General features: G+C 43.8%; 1 protein-coding gene across 1 annotated transcript in view; it reads right to left on the bottom strand.

Moving 5' to 3' along the window:
* The window catches only part of LOC104855607 (galectin-10-like), a 5,432-nt gene extending 3,186 nt beyond the window's left edge, over positions 1-2,246 (bottom strand). Inside the window, exons 1-4 of the mRNA XM_033765991.1 lie at positions 2,232-2,246; positions 2,022-2,129; positions 1,082-1,158; positions 411-621 (exon numbers count right to left, since the gene is read on the bottom strand). Coding sequence (XP_033621882.1) covers positions 411-621; positions 1,082-1,158; positions 2,022-2,129; positions 2,232-2,246 — 411 coding nt within the window. The remainder of the gene's footprint in view (positions 1-410; positions 622-1,081; positions 1,159-2,021; positions 2,130-2,231) is intronic.
* Positions 2,247-15,312: the final 13,066 nt, after the last annotated feature.

The following is a 15,312-nucleotide window of genomic DNA, read 5'->3' as shown; positions in this document are numbered from 1 at the left end:
TTTTTTTTTTTTTTTTTTTTTTTTTTTTTTTGGTACTGGGGATTGAACTTGGGTCCTTGTGCTTGCAAGGCAGGCCACAGAACCGCTGAGCTAAATCCCCAGCCCTCCAATACATTTTTAACAGTGTGGCTACCTAAAAATTTCAATAAAAGCAGACAGAGAAATGAAAGCTGTGGGTGAAGACAGAAGAGTTTGTCCACTGTGGGGGTCAACACAGTGTGAGCCGACATTGCCCTCAGGTCCAATTTGGGAGGAGACCCAAGGAGGCAGCAGAAGCAGACCTGCTCTGGGGTGAAAATCTGGGGCAAAAGAAGTTACAGAAGATGGGCCTAGAAGGACTTCTAAGGCCAGGCCAGGGAGAGCTGAGAGTCTGTGGAGGCTGCCTGGGGCTTCCCCCGGGGAGCACTCACCTGGTACTCATTGTCCAGGGCTGAGATGCACAGTTCAAATTGTGTGTCTTCTGCAAAGGGCATATCGAAGAATTTAACCTCAGGTCCCCAGCCAGGATTCTGAAAACTGTTCATGATCACAAATTTGCCAAAGTACACTTGGAAGGAGAAGGCGATGTCAGACCGCTCGGTGGGGCCAGTGTGGAAGTCCACCTGCATGCGCGGCTCCTTTCTGAAAGGTAAAGCACAGAGCGTGCTCATTGTGTGCCTTCCTTCTGTGTCCTGCACCCTCACAGCACAAACCCCTTCCCACAGTGCCCTCGTGCTGCCTCCTGGGTGGTATGGAAACCCTTGTCCCTCTAGGGCTTGCTGCAGAGCTGCTGTGTCTCTGTCCCGACCCTGAAACTGCGCAGCAGCTGTGGAGCGAGGCCTATGGATTGTGCATCCCCCGAGAAGCCTGTGACCCTGGATACAGAGCCACAGCCCCAACCTGCGTGGTCTCCTACCCCAGAAATCAAGATCTGACCGTAGCCCGGCAAATAACCTCCACCGTGGGGTCTCCAGCCCTCCTCCCATGGTGTGGCTCCAGCGGGCCGATCAAACGTGTCAGCGTCACCCCGACACGACCGGAGCCCCTGAGCTCTCACAGCCTCACGCCTCACCCACCCGCACCCACACACTGCAGGACTCACCGGAAAGCATTGTTAGCTTTGCCTCTGATCGTCACTGTAGAGCCCACAGGCAAGGACACTTTCTGTGAGTACGGGATCTGTTGTGGGGATCGAGAGTGGACAAGAGGTGTCAGGCCAGGTGTGTGTGATCCTCCCACGAGAGACCGGAGGCCACCAGATTAGAGGCCAAAGGTCAGACTCTGGCTCCTTTTGCTTTTGTCCCCAACACAGTTGGGGCTAAGTTTCCTTGATGAGACAGAAGAGTTGCAGAAGTGCCAGGCAATCCGGGTTCAAATCTTGAATTTGTAATGACCTCGTAGATCCATTGCTTGAGTGTGATAAGTTTCTCTAACACTAGAAAGATTGGGCTGGGGATTTAGCTCAGTGGTTCTGCCGCCTGCCTCGCAACTACAAGGACCCAAGTTCAATCCCCAATACCCCCCAAAAAAAACCTTAAAAAAATACAAGAAAGATTTTTCAGAAGACCCTACTTTGCAGAGTATTCTCGGGACCAGAAGACTGGGATAGATCTCAAAATTTAATTCTGATTGCGGACAGGGACAAGGATTGTACAAGGCTCGCCCACTGCACAATGACTTTGGACATCTGTACTTGTTAAAGTGAGGCCTGGGGATTTTGCTCTTTGATGGAGCTCATGCTTCACATGCGCAAGGCCCTGGATTTCATCCCTAGGAAGATACACACACACACACACACACACACACAGTGCCACTGAGTAGTACACTCTCCCGAGCTCCTGCTAACTGTGCTAAGCAGCATTAGTCTGTTACTCCTCCAGTTGCACTCATGTGCACACTCACAGCCACAGCGCTGAAGAGCAACCGTGCAGCCTCTCTTCCAATCACTCTCATAGTCCCACATCCTGGTTACCCGACCACCTCCCAAGGACACTGCATCATCGAAGTGGAGCTCACAACTGTGTCAGCTTGACATCCAGTACCGATACAGGATTATCTCGGTCCTGCATGAGGTTGCCATCCCTACAAGGATCGCTCCCATCACATTCCCAGTGTCTCTCTGTTCCAGTGAGCACCTCTGCCAGAAAAACCTGTGCCATGGAAATGCTCATATTGGCAGCTCGCAAGAGCTCACATCTTCCCCCTCCTTTCACTTGACTGGGACCACTGGACCCAGTGACATTTTAACCCACCTGCAGTGTCGACATTGTTGTCTTCTTCTGGGTGTCTGTGCCAAGTGCAAGTTTCTGTGCTCCTCTCTTAGAGTCGCCATATATAAATGGTCCCCTGCAGCCCTGCCCTCTGGCTTCATTCCTGTTTCCAAGCCACTCCCAGGAAAGTTTCCCAGCAAGGTCAGGGTGGTTGCATTTCAGGCTCAATCCCTTTTTTAACCTCGCCTGTGTTTCTTTTATGGTGGTGGATGAGAAATTTCAGATTCCAAGGAGAAAGGAGTGGGAAAGGAATTGTACAATAAGGCTGATGCGGTGAGGGGTTGAGCAGGTCTCCAACTGAGCCTTTGCTGTGGGCCAAGGCTGAAGATGGTCCTTTGCCTCCTCCCTTCTCCCTGTCCCCCATAGACTAGACACAGTCTGTTTGACTAAGATTGTAGACCCTGGATGACACAGCCCAGAAGACAGTCACATCATGAATCCTCCTTCTTCTCCTTCTGCGTATGTCCCAACTCTGTGACAATCACACTACGTTCAGCCTAGGCCACATGGGCCACGTAGCATGAGTTACCCTGCCTTCTCTTCCTGTTTATCTTACACAACAAGTAAAGAGCATGCTGGATGCCAGGAGGCCATTAGCTCTCAACAGACTATGGTTCCACCTGGTCCCAGCTCTCACGCACAGACTTGGTCTGCATCTTTCTTTCTGGTTGTGTTTCAGTGTTCATCTCCCACCGCTCTCCCCGACTTCAGACCCTACACAGCGCACGTCGCAGGAAGCCCTCATGCGTCTGGCTGAGCTTTTTGCCCACCAGGCAGAATCCCTCCAGAAAGTGTATATTTTTTTGACTTGTCCAATGGTGAAGGCAAGGTGGTACAGGGGTTAAGGCCCTTGGTCCTACAAGGAAATTATTCAGGGAAAATAGAGACATCGATCCTCATCAGCACCCAGCGAAAGAAATAGAGAACGTCTTTGTGGCATCTCAGCCCCATGCTAAGCTGCCTGGCTGTGCTAACCTCAGTGGTCCCAGGTGGTTTGCTCAGCTCTCCTCTTGCATAGCTTGGCTCTTACACACCCTCCACTTTCTCTCTTGACAGTCCAGGTGCACACACATCTCAGAAACCCTGCCAAGCCTCCGGTTTCTGAAGAAAGGTGTGTTCTGTGACTCATCATCCTTCATTTGTGTGCTTCTTGGCTCCAGACCTGTCTGAGGATTAGTGCAAGTACAGGTGTGAGAATGTCAGGTAGGAGCCAAAGTGAATCATTATTTATAACAAGGAAACTTGGATAAGATGGTATTTAGCCACAGGAGGCTGTTCAATGAATTACAGCACTCGGATTGATAACGCATTTGAAGTCAGAAAGCCCTTGAAGCGAAGACTATAGAATGATGTTTAAATATAATGGCAACATGTAAACTATCTGCCTTCATTAGACTGGGCGGTGGGAGAATGCATGTCCAGCTAGTGTGAGATTCTAGGTCCATTCCCCAGAGTACACACAATAATAAGTATATGTACATGTACATTTTCATAGCATTATTTTGTCTGCAAAATGACATATGAAATAATATCAACATGATTCTCTTTGGCAAAGAAGCTGTCACTTTAAAATGTCCTGAATCACAGCAAGTTTAAACGTAAGACTTTATCAATAAATTCCTAAGTTTCCTTTGTGACTTGGAGATAACAACGTGACAGAGGCCAAGATCTCTTTCTTTCTCCTTTCTTTTTCTTTCTATCACTTTGCTTACTGTGGATTGGAAGACACATTTACAGAAAAATCGGCTGACCTTATCTAGCAAATGTACACCGTGGTGACTAATTACTAAAGGAGCCCTCGTGGAGCCGGCACCAAGTTCAAGGAGGGACCCCGCTCTCACCCTTCCCTCCCCCAAGTTCCTTAACCACCACTCAACCTTCTTGCCATCATGAGCTACCAGTCTGCTGCTTCTCCGCTTTGCTTCCCTTAGATTGTTACCCTTTCTTGATCTCTGCTCCTGTGTGCTTCTTCTTGGAGATCCACTTTTCTCTCCTGGGCCTTCTCACGTTTGTAAATTTATGATTCACCCATATTGTCCTGTGCAATTGGACGTCCATCATTTTCTCTGTTCTGGACTATTGAGTTTTATGTACATACCAATAGATATACACCGATTAGGATGTCTTTTTATGGAAATGAGGATTGAACCCAAGGCCTTTCCACTAAGCTACATGCACAGCCCTATTTGATGTTTTACCTGGTACAGGGCCAAGATTCCACATTGCCAAAGCCGGGCTCACACATGGAACCCTCTTCCCTCCGCCACATCCCAGAGGGCCAGGATCACAGGTTTCTGCAACCACATCCAGCTCCAATTGGATGAACCTCCTGTCATTTCTATCTAGTGCTTTCTGAACTCACTGATTTCTGAACAAAGGTGTTGATGTCTTCTGGTGACAAATACTTTTACCAGGGAAAATTCCCAGAAAGACCAAGGATTCATTGAAATGTAAAGCGAAGGTCCCCCTTTCTGACTGGTAAGTAGGAACGACAGAGCTCAATGGCTGAAGAGACTTACTAGCTTTGCAAGGTGAAGAACTGAGGAGGACTGAGGTCTTTCGAGCATCTCTGATGGACATAATGGTGCTGAAGTTCTCTCAAGGAAACAACGCTCCAGGGAGAGCGGGGCAGTCAGGAAGGATCTTGTGGCATCAAGGCCCAGGCTCCTGCTCTTGGACGGGAAGCAGTGATGGGCACTGCCCGGGTAGGGGTGGCAAAGGGGGCTGTCATCACCCCATATCTTTGGGTAGAGGAGAACGGGGCTATGGAAACTGTCATCGCTGGGAAGTGACAAAGTGTGCTTTGACACAAGGGTTTGCATTACATCCGTTGTTTTTATCAAAATGTGCTCATTGTACACATTAATAGATTCCAGCGTGGGATTTTGACTCATGACCCAGCATGCTGTGATAAACTCAGGTGATTCGCATCTCCATCTCCTGCCCTTCATTTATGTTTGGAGTCTTTGAGTTCCTCTCTTCTACTTGTTCATAAAATGCACCGTGGGCATTGAAAACTAATCGTGCCACTCTGCACAGAGCTTGTCTCTTCTGTCTAATTTGGTACCTCTTATCTAAAATCATTCCCCCCTCCTTTTGTAAATTAAGCAAAACTCTTTCTGTAGGCTTTTTCCTTTCTGATAAATTTTTCATACCTCGTAAATTAAACAAGGGCACGAAAAGAAATGCGTATCATAAGTGCTGATACTGGCTTACTAAGCTCTGTTTAACTACACAAATGTTTTTCCTTGGAACTTCTATCTGAAATACTCTCAGACACCAGCATGAATTAGGAATTCCAAAAAATCTGGAATCACAGTTTTTTCCAAATTTATTCATGGCTCTACAACCAAGGTGTAAATAGAACAAAAACAGATTTTCTGTTGGGATCAGGGTTGAGCTAGGATCACAGGGAGCTCAGAGTTCTGAGAGCATGTGGCAGCTTCACAGTGAACTCCAGAATCCTTCCTCTCTCTGGTTTTCTACCAGTTTCCAGGGTGAGTGCGAGGAATCACAGTTCCCTCTCTGACCTGGAAAATGGAGGCTATTTTCTTGGGAAAGTCCTGATGAGAGTCAGTAGAGCTGCTTCTACCTGAAAACCTGGTAAAGGGCACGCACTGCTGCAGCTCTGGCGGGTTTACAGAGATTAGGACAGACAGCAAGGACTGGAAAGATTCAGGAGTAGTGATTCCCATCCGACTGGCAATTCACTCGCCCGGTTGGCCTGAGTAGAGAACAATGATCTGGGAGAATGAGAGTGGACCATCCTTGTTTCAGGAGACGGGGTTTCAGCTGAGGCTGCTGTTCCACATGTGATTTCATGGCTCGAGCAATTTCATACACGTAGTACATTGTATGTTTCTATCAATCTGGTGTGTGTGTGTGTGTGTTCTTGGTTCTTGTTACAAAGGCCACAATAAGCACTTTACTTCCTGCTGACAAGAGCAATTTCACACGTAGTACATTGTATGTTTCTATCAATCTGGTGTGTGTGTGTGTGTGTTCTTGGTTCTTGTTACAAAGGCCACAATAAGCACTTTACTTCCTGCTGACATGGCTGAAAACATATGTTCACCATCTTAACTTGAATATGTCTATTCTCCAACCCTTTTTAAAGTTTTGGCCACATGCACCTTGGTTATTCCCTTCCACAAGGCACTGAGCTGGTCTTTTACACTGTTGAGATTATGTTCCTTAAACCTGGGAAGGAGAATGTGATCACTACTTTAAATGACTTGCTAACGTATTTGTTTTAGAGTATGATAAATAAATCCCACAAATATTTAAGGGCTTCTCACCTTGGGTGAAATTTCTAGGAGCCCAGTAGTTGGGGCATGTTGAGATATTGCTTCAAAAACAAGTGATAAATTCTTACCTCTGGCTCCCCTTCCCATCAGAGAAAAGACATAATATCGAGTAAGCATCTTTGGATATCGGAGGCAACACGTGCTTCTCTTCCATGTGTTCCGCTGGTCTTTTACCCATTATGTTAGTCAGCTGTCGCACTTCCTGAGCTAATCAAGCTAAAACGAGGAAAGGTCTGTTTTGGTTCCTAGTTTTAGAGGATTCACTCTGTGAATAACGACTCTTTGCTTTGGTTTTGTGGCAGCAGATCATGGTGGTGACCACATGGCAGAACTCACTTCAAGTCACCAAGGAGGAAGTTCGATAGAGAAAGAGCAAGCGAACAGCATCCCCACAATCCCAGTCAAGGGCTCAAACCCCGTGACCTAAAACCTCTCAGTAAATCCTACTTCGTTTTTTCTGATTATTTTTTTAGACCAAACCCAGGCTGGTTTTAAACTCATTATGGAACCAAGGCTTCCAAACAAAAAATAATAGAAGTTTTAGGATATAAAAGCATTGTATAAATCCAGTTGCATTTTCATACACAAATATCAAAATCCAAATCCAATATCCAAAGTTTTGGTTGTTGTTGCTGTTGTTTTCGATGGAAGCAGGAAACAGAAGAAAGAATCTGTCCCTCGCCTTACAAGCAATATGTTTACACACTGTAACTACTGGAACCCTAGAAATTACACTGTGGTGAAAAGTCCCTGAATTTTGTGTGATTTACTTCTCACTGTATGAAGCATGAACATCTTTAACAGGTCATAGGTGACCACATCTCGTTCACCAAGTGTAAAGAGCATAATATCATCAGTGTAAGAGACCAGCTTGGTGTCTTCTGGAAGGGAAAAATGACCAGGGTCTATGTGGACTAAACTTGAAATACAGTTAGAGAAATGGCATACTGTGAGGTAGGACAGTGGGGATACGTAGCTAGCCCTGTCAGGGGAGAGCAAAGTTCTTCTGGTAGCTTTTGCTAACAAGTACCGAGAAACAACACACACACACACACACACACACACACTCTCTCAATCAATCAATACCTATATATCATGTACCAGCTTTGTAATTTTCTCAAGCCATGAACCCACATCTCGTACAGCAGATGAAACTGAAATCACCATCTGGGGAAACTTTGAAGACTCCACTGCCATTCTCCAAGATCTAATTGTTCTCTACATGTGCCAACCAGGCAAGTGAACTGGGGATGGGGGGGAGATCACTATCCCTACATCTTTCAAGTCCTTGATGTTTGCACGAACCTCTACAAACCTCTACTTTCTCCTTATCTCCTTTATACATAAGAGCATTAAACTAATGGCGTTTGTTTGGACTTTCCTACTGTAGTGGCCCTAATTCTACAGGTCAGAGAACTAATATGAGCTTTTGATGTTGCTGAGTATGCACCCTGGAAATGGGGAGACAACCACAGGAAGGTTCAGGGGTCCACTGGGGAGCTGCCATATGCTCTTCATTACCCTCAGTTCTCTGTGATTCTGGCTGAGCTCTTAATTCCAACTGGAAATCTGTTTTTGCTTTATTTACACCTCTGGTTGAAGAGCCATTAATAGGTTCTGAAGAAACTCAAGTCCGGATATCTTGAATTTCCTAATTCATGCTGGCTTGTGAGAATATTTCAGAAGGAAATTCCAAGGAAAGACATTTACTTACAAAGGACTTAGTAAGCCATTCTCAGCAGTCATAATACTTAACTGCCCTCTTCAACTGGCAGGGCATGACAAATAGAAGTTATAAAAGAGGCCTTTGTTGACTTTGTAAGGACTTTGTAAGCCAATCCCACCACTTACTTATAGTCACTTACTTGCCTTCATTTACCTGCCAGGACATGAAAAAGATTGCAGACTAAATTTCTAAGGGAGGTGTTTAGTTACAAAGAAGAGGAGAGGCTAAATAAGTGATACGAAGTAATAGAAGGAATGAATTCTAATGTTTTCAGCAAAGTCAGCTGATTGTAGTTCACAAACACCTTTGAACTTTATGAACTAGAAGAGAGGAGCTCAAAGGTTCCAAGCAAAAAGAAAGGATAAGGAGATGGAAATGCCAATAACCTGATATAATCCAAGTATAATGGCTGCATGTGTTGAAATGCCATGCTATACTCCATTAATGCATATAATGATGACATTTTGATTTTTTGTTTTTTGATACTGTGGATCTAACTCGGATCCGTGTGCTTGCAAGGCAGGTGAGAGAACCATCGAGCTAGATCCCCAGCCCTATTACATTTTGGGTTTTAAAAGATGGGTGCAAAGCAGACCATTTGATCAATACACACATAGTCACTTCTTACCGATGACATTTTTACTAGCTTCCTTCTTCTTTTCCCAAAGACATGGGTGATGAGGTCCTTCACTGCCAACCCTTCCCTATAGGGCCCGTCATGACCTACAACCTCACTGCAGGATCCGGGCACTAATTTTGGAAGATCCTTTCTGATTCCCACACTCTCCCTGGAATCTCCCCTGTGGAAAACTTCAGGACACTCCCAATCATTACAGTTGCAGTGAGAACTTCAGTCCTCCCTCGTTCTACATTCCCGCCGACCCAGTAAATCTCTGGCCATTTTGTTAAATCACATCCACAAAACATTTCCATGGATGTGGTCTTTCTGGGAATTTTTCCTGAAAAAAAAATTATTACCAGAAGACTTAGATAATCTTGCTTAGAAAGTAATGTGCTAAATAGCACCTTGCTAAAACAGACAAAGTTCATTAGGGACAAAATTCAAGCTGGTCAAGATGGTACACATCTGCAAGCCTAGAACTCTGGAAAGTAGTTGAATCAAGAGGATCACAAATTTGAGTCCAGCTTGGGCAACATAATGACTCGAGCCGGTACAAAATTAAACTTGAGACAAAAACGTGCTGTTGCTGTAGCTCAACACAGATCTTGTGTTTAATCCCAAATATCATATTTTTCAAAAGTAAAATGTGTACATATGAGTTGGTATACACATAATAATCAATAGTATAGAGCAGTAAATGTAAAGGAACTATAGCTACATTAACCATATGGATGAATCACAAATTTACAAATGCAAGCAAAAGACACAAAAGAAAAAAATCCAATAAAAAGCACAGCAAGTGATGCCAACCTTGGTGATACGCGCCTGTAATCTCAGGACTTAGGAGGCGGAAGCAGGAGGGTCATCCTGAGTTTGAGGCCAGCCTGAGCTACATAGTGAGTTCAAGACCATCCTCCAGGTCAATACATGGTGAGACCCGGTCTCAAAAAGCCAAACAAAAAATGAAGAAAAGCGCAACAAGCAAAGGTAAAAACTGATGAAATTCTAAGGAAAGCAATGAGGAAAGGTAGGGGAGTGGTGGGGGACGGGGACAAGAAGGTTGAAATGGAGGAGGGTAAGGGCCCTGTAGAAGCTAAGGGGTATTTGCAAGATTGATCCTTGAATTTGGGGGTAATTCTTAAGCATTTAATAACTGGACATCATAATTTGTACTTGTTTGGGAACATGGACCCACTTCTATAAATGGTTGAAATGCACAGCGAGCCTGTTTCTCCATGTTAGAACCTTCAGAAAAATACTGATACACTCTTATGTTTAAACATGGCCTGATTCAGGCCATTTAGAATAAAAATGTTTTTAGTTAAATAAAACTATGTTAGCAGTATTTAATTTATCTTTTCAGAGCCAAAATGGTGTCAGAAAAAGATAGGAATCTGTAATAAAGAATTTCGTGTGTGTGTGTGTGTGTGCATGCTAGGAATTGAACCAATGCTTAAAACATGCTGTAAAACTTCACGGCCCTGCAAAATAATTGTAATAAGGTAAAAAATGAACACTTTCACAACCTCTTACCTTACAAAGCATTATATAAGAACCATAATTTTGAGAACTTTCTGACTTTGAGATGAGTTAATCAGATATGTTATAATTTGTTGAGTCGTCCTCTTGTGGCTAGACAGAAACACATTCAAGCTTCACTGTTCTAATGATTTGATTTGGTTGTCCCACTTAAAATCCTAACCCCTGCACCTGTCCCACACTGCGGCCTCCATTTGTCCTCACCCCGTCAGGATAGTGCTGCTTTGCAAGCATCAGAACTGTACATTACACATAGGATATTGCCAAGCAGAGCAGCTCACAGGAGCTGTGGTCTCCAGAGTCTTTGCGGGACTCCAATACTGACTGTCCCTCATGTCCTCGTGCAGCTGGTTTCAGACCATAGGCCTTTCAGAGACTGAAATCTCATGACTCAAAGCCGTCACACTCCTCTTGTTCTTGGTGTGTCCCTGGTCCTACCACAAACCCTTTAGTAGCTATCTGGCTCTCCCTGGAGCCTCACTATAAATTACATTGGTGTTTGTTTGGGGGGTTTTTTGTTTTTATACTACTGGAAATCAAACCCAGAGGCATTCGACCACAGAGCTACACCCCCAGTCTTTTAAAATATTTTTTTCATTTTGAGACAAGGTTTTGCTAAATTGCCCAGGTGGGACTTGAACTTGTGATTCTCCTAACTCAGAATTCAACAAAGCTGGAGTGAGAAGGGTGCACCACTATCCCCAGCTCTGTTTTTCTTCTTGTTAAGTGAAATAATCCTGCTCAGAGTCAAGTACCACCTGTTCTTCCTAATACGAGAAACTAAATATAGGACAAGAAAGTAGAGAGAGACTATTACCAGACAAGAAGAAGGGAGTAATGGGATGGGAAAAAGGCGTGAGGGAGGGTACTGAGGAATGGGTATAATTGAAATACATTGTATGTGTTGAAACCCAATATTTTGTGGCATTTTTAGACACCAATAAAGTATACATAGATTTTTGGATTTTTTTGGAGACAGGTTCTCACTATGTAGCTCAGGCTGGCCTCAAATTCACCGCAGTCCTCCTGGTAGATATAAAATACATATTTAAAGAGAAAGTTTAGTCATTTCTTTTCAACTAAGCCTTCTCTCATTCTGGATCACCCACAAAATGAACAGGTTTTTTTTCAGAATATGTAGTCATATCTGGGCCTGGAGGTACACGCCTATAACCCCAACACTCAGGAAACCGAAGCAGGAGGATCACCATGAGTTCGAGGACATCCTGAATTAGATAGTAAGACCTTGTCTCAATTTTTAAAAAAGATGTCGGGTGCCAGGGTTTTAGCTCAGTGGTTCCACCGCCTGCCTTGCAAGTGCAAGGACCTGAGTTTGAACCCCGGTACAAAAAAAAAAAAAAAAAAAAAAATGTAGTACTATAGTGGAGAGTAGGAATGTCTTCCAAAGACCAACATTTTAAAGACTTGGTTTGACATTTTTGAAAGGGGGTAGAACCTTTGACATGTAAGGTTGTGCCTGATATGGTGGTGCACACTTGTAATTCCAGCACCCTGGAGATTGAGGCATAGGATTGCTGTATAGTGAGCTCAAGTTCAGCCTGAACTACATAGAAAGACCATGTCTCAAAAAAAAGGGGAGGGAAGTAGGGTCTACTGGGAGGTTTTAAGTCATTGGCTTTGTGCCCTTGAATAGGATGGTGGGGATGCTATTTGCTCTCACTTTCTCCCTCCCTCCCTCCTTGGTGACCCGAAGTGAGCAGCTATTTTCCACCACGTGGTCAACACCATGATTTGCTGGCACAGACCCGAAGCAAAACGGTCGTTATTCACAGAGCGAATCCTCTAAAACTAGGAACCAAAATAGACCTTTCCTTTTTTTTTTTTTAAGTTTATCTCAGGAAATATTTACAGTAACGGACAGCTGACTACCATAACGGGTAAATAGATCAGAGGGACATACTCAAGAGAGGCACGTGTTGCCTCCGATATCCAAAGGTGCTTGCTCAACATTATGTCTCTTCTTAGATGGGAAGACAAGCCAGACAAAAGGACTTATCTTTCATCTTTGAAGCAAGATCGCAACATGCCCCTTCTCCTGGGCTCCTAGAAATTTCTTTTCTCTTTTTAACCAAAACATTTATTGGTACATTTTAGATATATATGATGATGACATTAATCATAAAGAATTGTACCTGTACATGATATATCTTGCTTCTTTTTTTCCCATTCCCTCTCCACTTTGACTCCTCTTCCCTTCCTTATTTTCAAAGACTTTGTTTCAATTTGTCTTTCCATTCCTTTTTTTGATTGTCTTCTCTTTTTTTTTTGAGACAGGGTCTCACTATGTAGTCGAGACTGACCTGTAGCCCAGGCTGGTCTCAAGCTCACCGCAATCCTTCTGCCTCAGCCTCCCGAGTGCTGGGATTACAGGCATGCACCACCATGCCCAGATCTTGTTTCTTCTTTCCTTTCTTCCTTGCCCCTAAATTATTCCCATTCTCATTGAAACATTTTCTTCCCATTTGCCAACATCTATTATACATTTTATTCTTTATTTCCACTTTGTTTTTCACACCAAAGAAGCAATGCAGTATTCAAACATATGTGTCCAAGTGATGTTGAATATTTTTCATATATTTATTTGCTCTTTCTAATTCTTCATTTGAAAAGTATCTTTTCATTTCAGATGCCCATTTTTGGATTGGGTCTAATTTTTTTTAGTTCTTTATATATTCTATAATAGTCTTTTTTCTGATGAATATCTGGTAAAATTTTTTTTCCAGTGCTGTGGGTTATCTCTTCATGCTGTTGGTGGTTTCTCTTGCTGTGGGAAAGCTTTTTAACAAAATGAAGTCCCAATTGTTGATTCTTTGTAGTATTTCCCATGTAGTCTGGGTTTTGTTAATGAAGTCTTTGCCTAACCCTATGTCTTCAACCATTCTACCTCTTCCAGTAGATTTAGTGTATATTTTAATGTAATATTTAGAACTTTGATCCATTTCAATTTTGGATTAGTGAGTGGTGAAAGATATGGGTCTAGTTTCAATCTTCAGCATGTGCAAAGCCCGTGTTCCAAGCACAATTTAGTAAAGAGGCCATCTTTCTTACGGTGAAGGTGTTTGACTCTTTCATCAAAGATAACGTAGCTGAGTATGTCTGGAGTTGTTTCTGTATCTTCTACTCTGTTCCATTGATCTTCAGGTCTGTTCTTTTGCCAGTACCATGCTGTTTTTTAACATAATAGCCTTGCAGTATACTTTAAAGTTAGGGATTATGAAATTCCCTGACTTGCTCTGTTGCCTACAATTACCTTTGCTATTCTAGGTCTCTTCTGGTTCCAAATGAATTTTAGGACTATTTTTCTAATTCTGTGAGATATGCCATTGGGGTTTTGTATTGGATTGTATTGAATCTGTATAACAATTTTGGAAGTGTGGCCATTTTCACTATATTGGTTCTTCCTATCCAAGAACAAGGGGTATCTTTCATGTGTATCCTCTTTCAACTCCTCCTTCAGGGCATTGCAGTGGTCAGTGCAGAGGTCTTTTACTTCTTTTGTTAGATTGATTCCTAGGTATTTCATTTTTTGGACACTACTGTGAACATGATGGTTTCTCTCATTTCTCTCTCCATGAGTTTGTTATTCACATATAGGAAGGCTATTGATGTTTGAGTGTTGAGTTTGTATCCAGCTATGTTACTGAATTTGGTTACTAAATCTGGAAGTCTTACTCTCGGAAAATGGTGGAGTGGTGAGCAGCAGAGAAAGAGTCTCTCTAAGATTTGGTGTCCTGACACCGGAATATAGCAGCACAAGAAGGAAAAGGAGGGAAGGAAGGATCTGAGGCAAGAATTGAAGTCCACAGGGAGGGTAAGAAGAGGAGGTAGATAAAAAGCAGTACTCTCTCCCAGATCTCGGACTCTCAGACTCTACAGACCAAACCTGCAAGCACACAGTGACTACGGACTACCCCCAGAGGCCTTCACAGGGAACCACACCAGTGGAATGGAGCAGTGGATGCATAAGACTGCAGCAGCTGGTGAGTTATCCTGGTTCAGACCTCAACCAAGAGAAGCTAATAGCCACCCACCATCTTGGAGAGGGGACAATTGAGCTTGGAACTCAGAAGAGCTGCAGGCAGACTATCTAGTGGCTCTCAGTACCTCAGTATGGGCGCTGAGTTCAAATCAGCTTAAAGTCAAGGAGTGAAATTCAAGTGGTGCCCCCCGCCTGCCTCGCAAGTGGAAGGTCCCAAGTTTGATCCCTGGTACCAAAAAACAACAACAACAAGAAAAAAAACAAACTGAGTCAATGTCGCAGCCGCGCAGCTGGAGAGTATAAAAAGGAGAGGTTCTGTAATAAAGCAAGCAACTAACATGAGAAGAAAGGTGCCTCCCGTCTCTCTGTCCTCATCCTTTCAGGTTTAAGGACCTGCTGGCAGGATCCTGACATCGAGGCTCACAACAAGTGTTGCCCGAACAGGGACCTGAAAGTAGATGAGGATTTGTAATCCTGGACCCAGGTCGAAGGCAGCGACGGTGCTCCGGAGGACTGACCGCTGCGCCTGATCCTCGCAGTAAGTCTACCGCTCACTTCGCGAAAGAAAAAGTGAAAGAAGGTAGAGAGTGTCAAGTCCGTGGGAAGATTTTATAAAAAAAAAAAATTCTATTCAGAGCCTATTGAAGGCACAAGGAGTAAAAGTTAAAAGGGCACAATTAGAGGCCTTTGTTAAGATTCTGGACACAGTTTGTCTATGGCTATGTGATGAGGCAGAAATAAACGCTGAAGTATGGGAGTCAGTTGGAAAACAGTTGAATAAGGCCCTTGTGGCTGAGCCCGATCGTTTTCCAGAAAGTACCTTTTCTTATTGGGCTTTGTTAAACACCACTCTCAAAACTCTCACAATA

This window comes from Fukomys damarensis, unplaced genomic scaffold (genome assembly GCF_012274545.1).
Source record: "Fukomys damarensis isolate Sample0158 unplaced genomic scaffold, DMR_v1.0_HiC HiC_scaffold_19, whole genome shotgun sequence".
Classification (NCBI taxonomy): Eukaryota; Metazoa; Chordata; class Mammalia; order Rodentia; family Bathyergidae; genus Fukomys; species Fukomys damarensis.
This window is presented reverse-complemented; position numbering and strand designations above follow the sequence as displayed.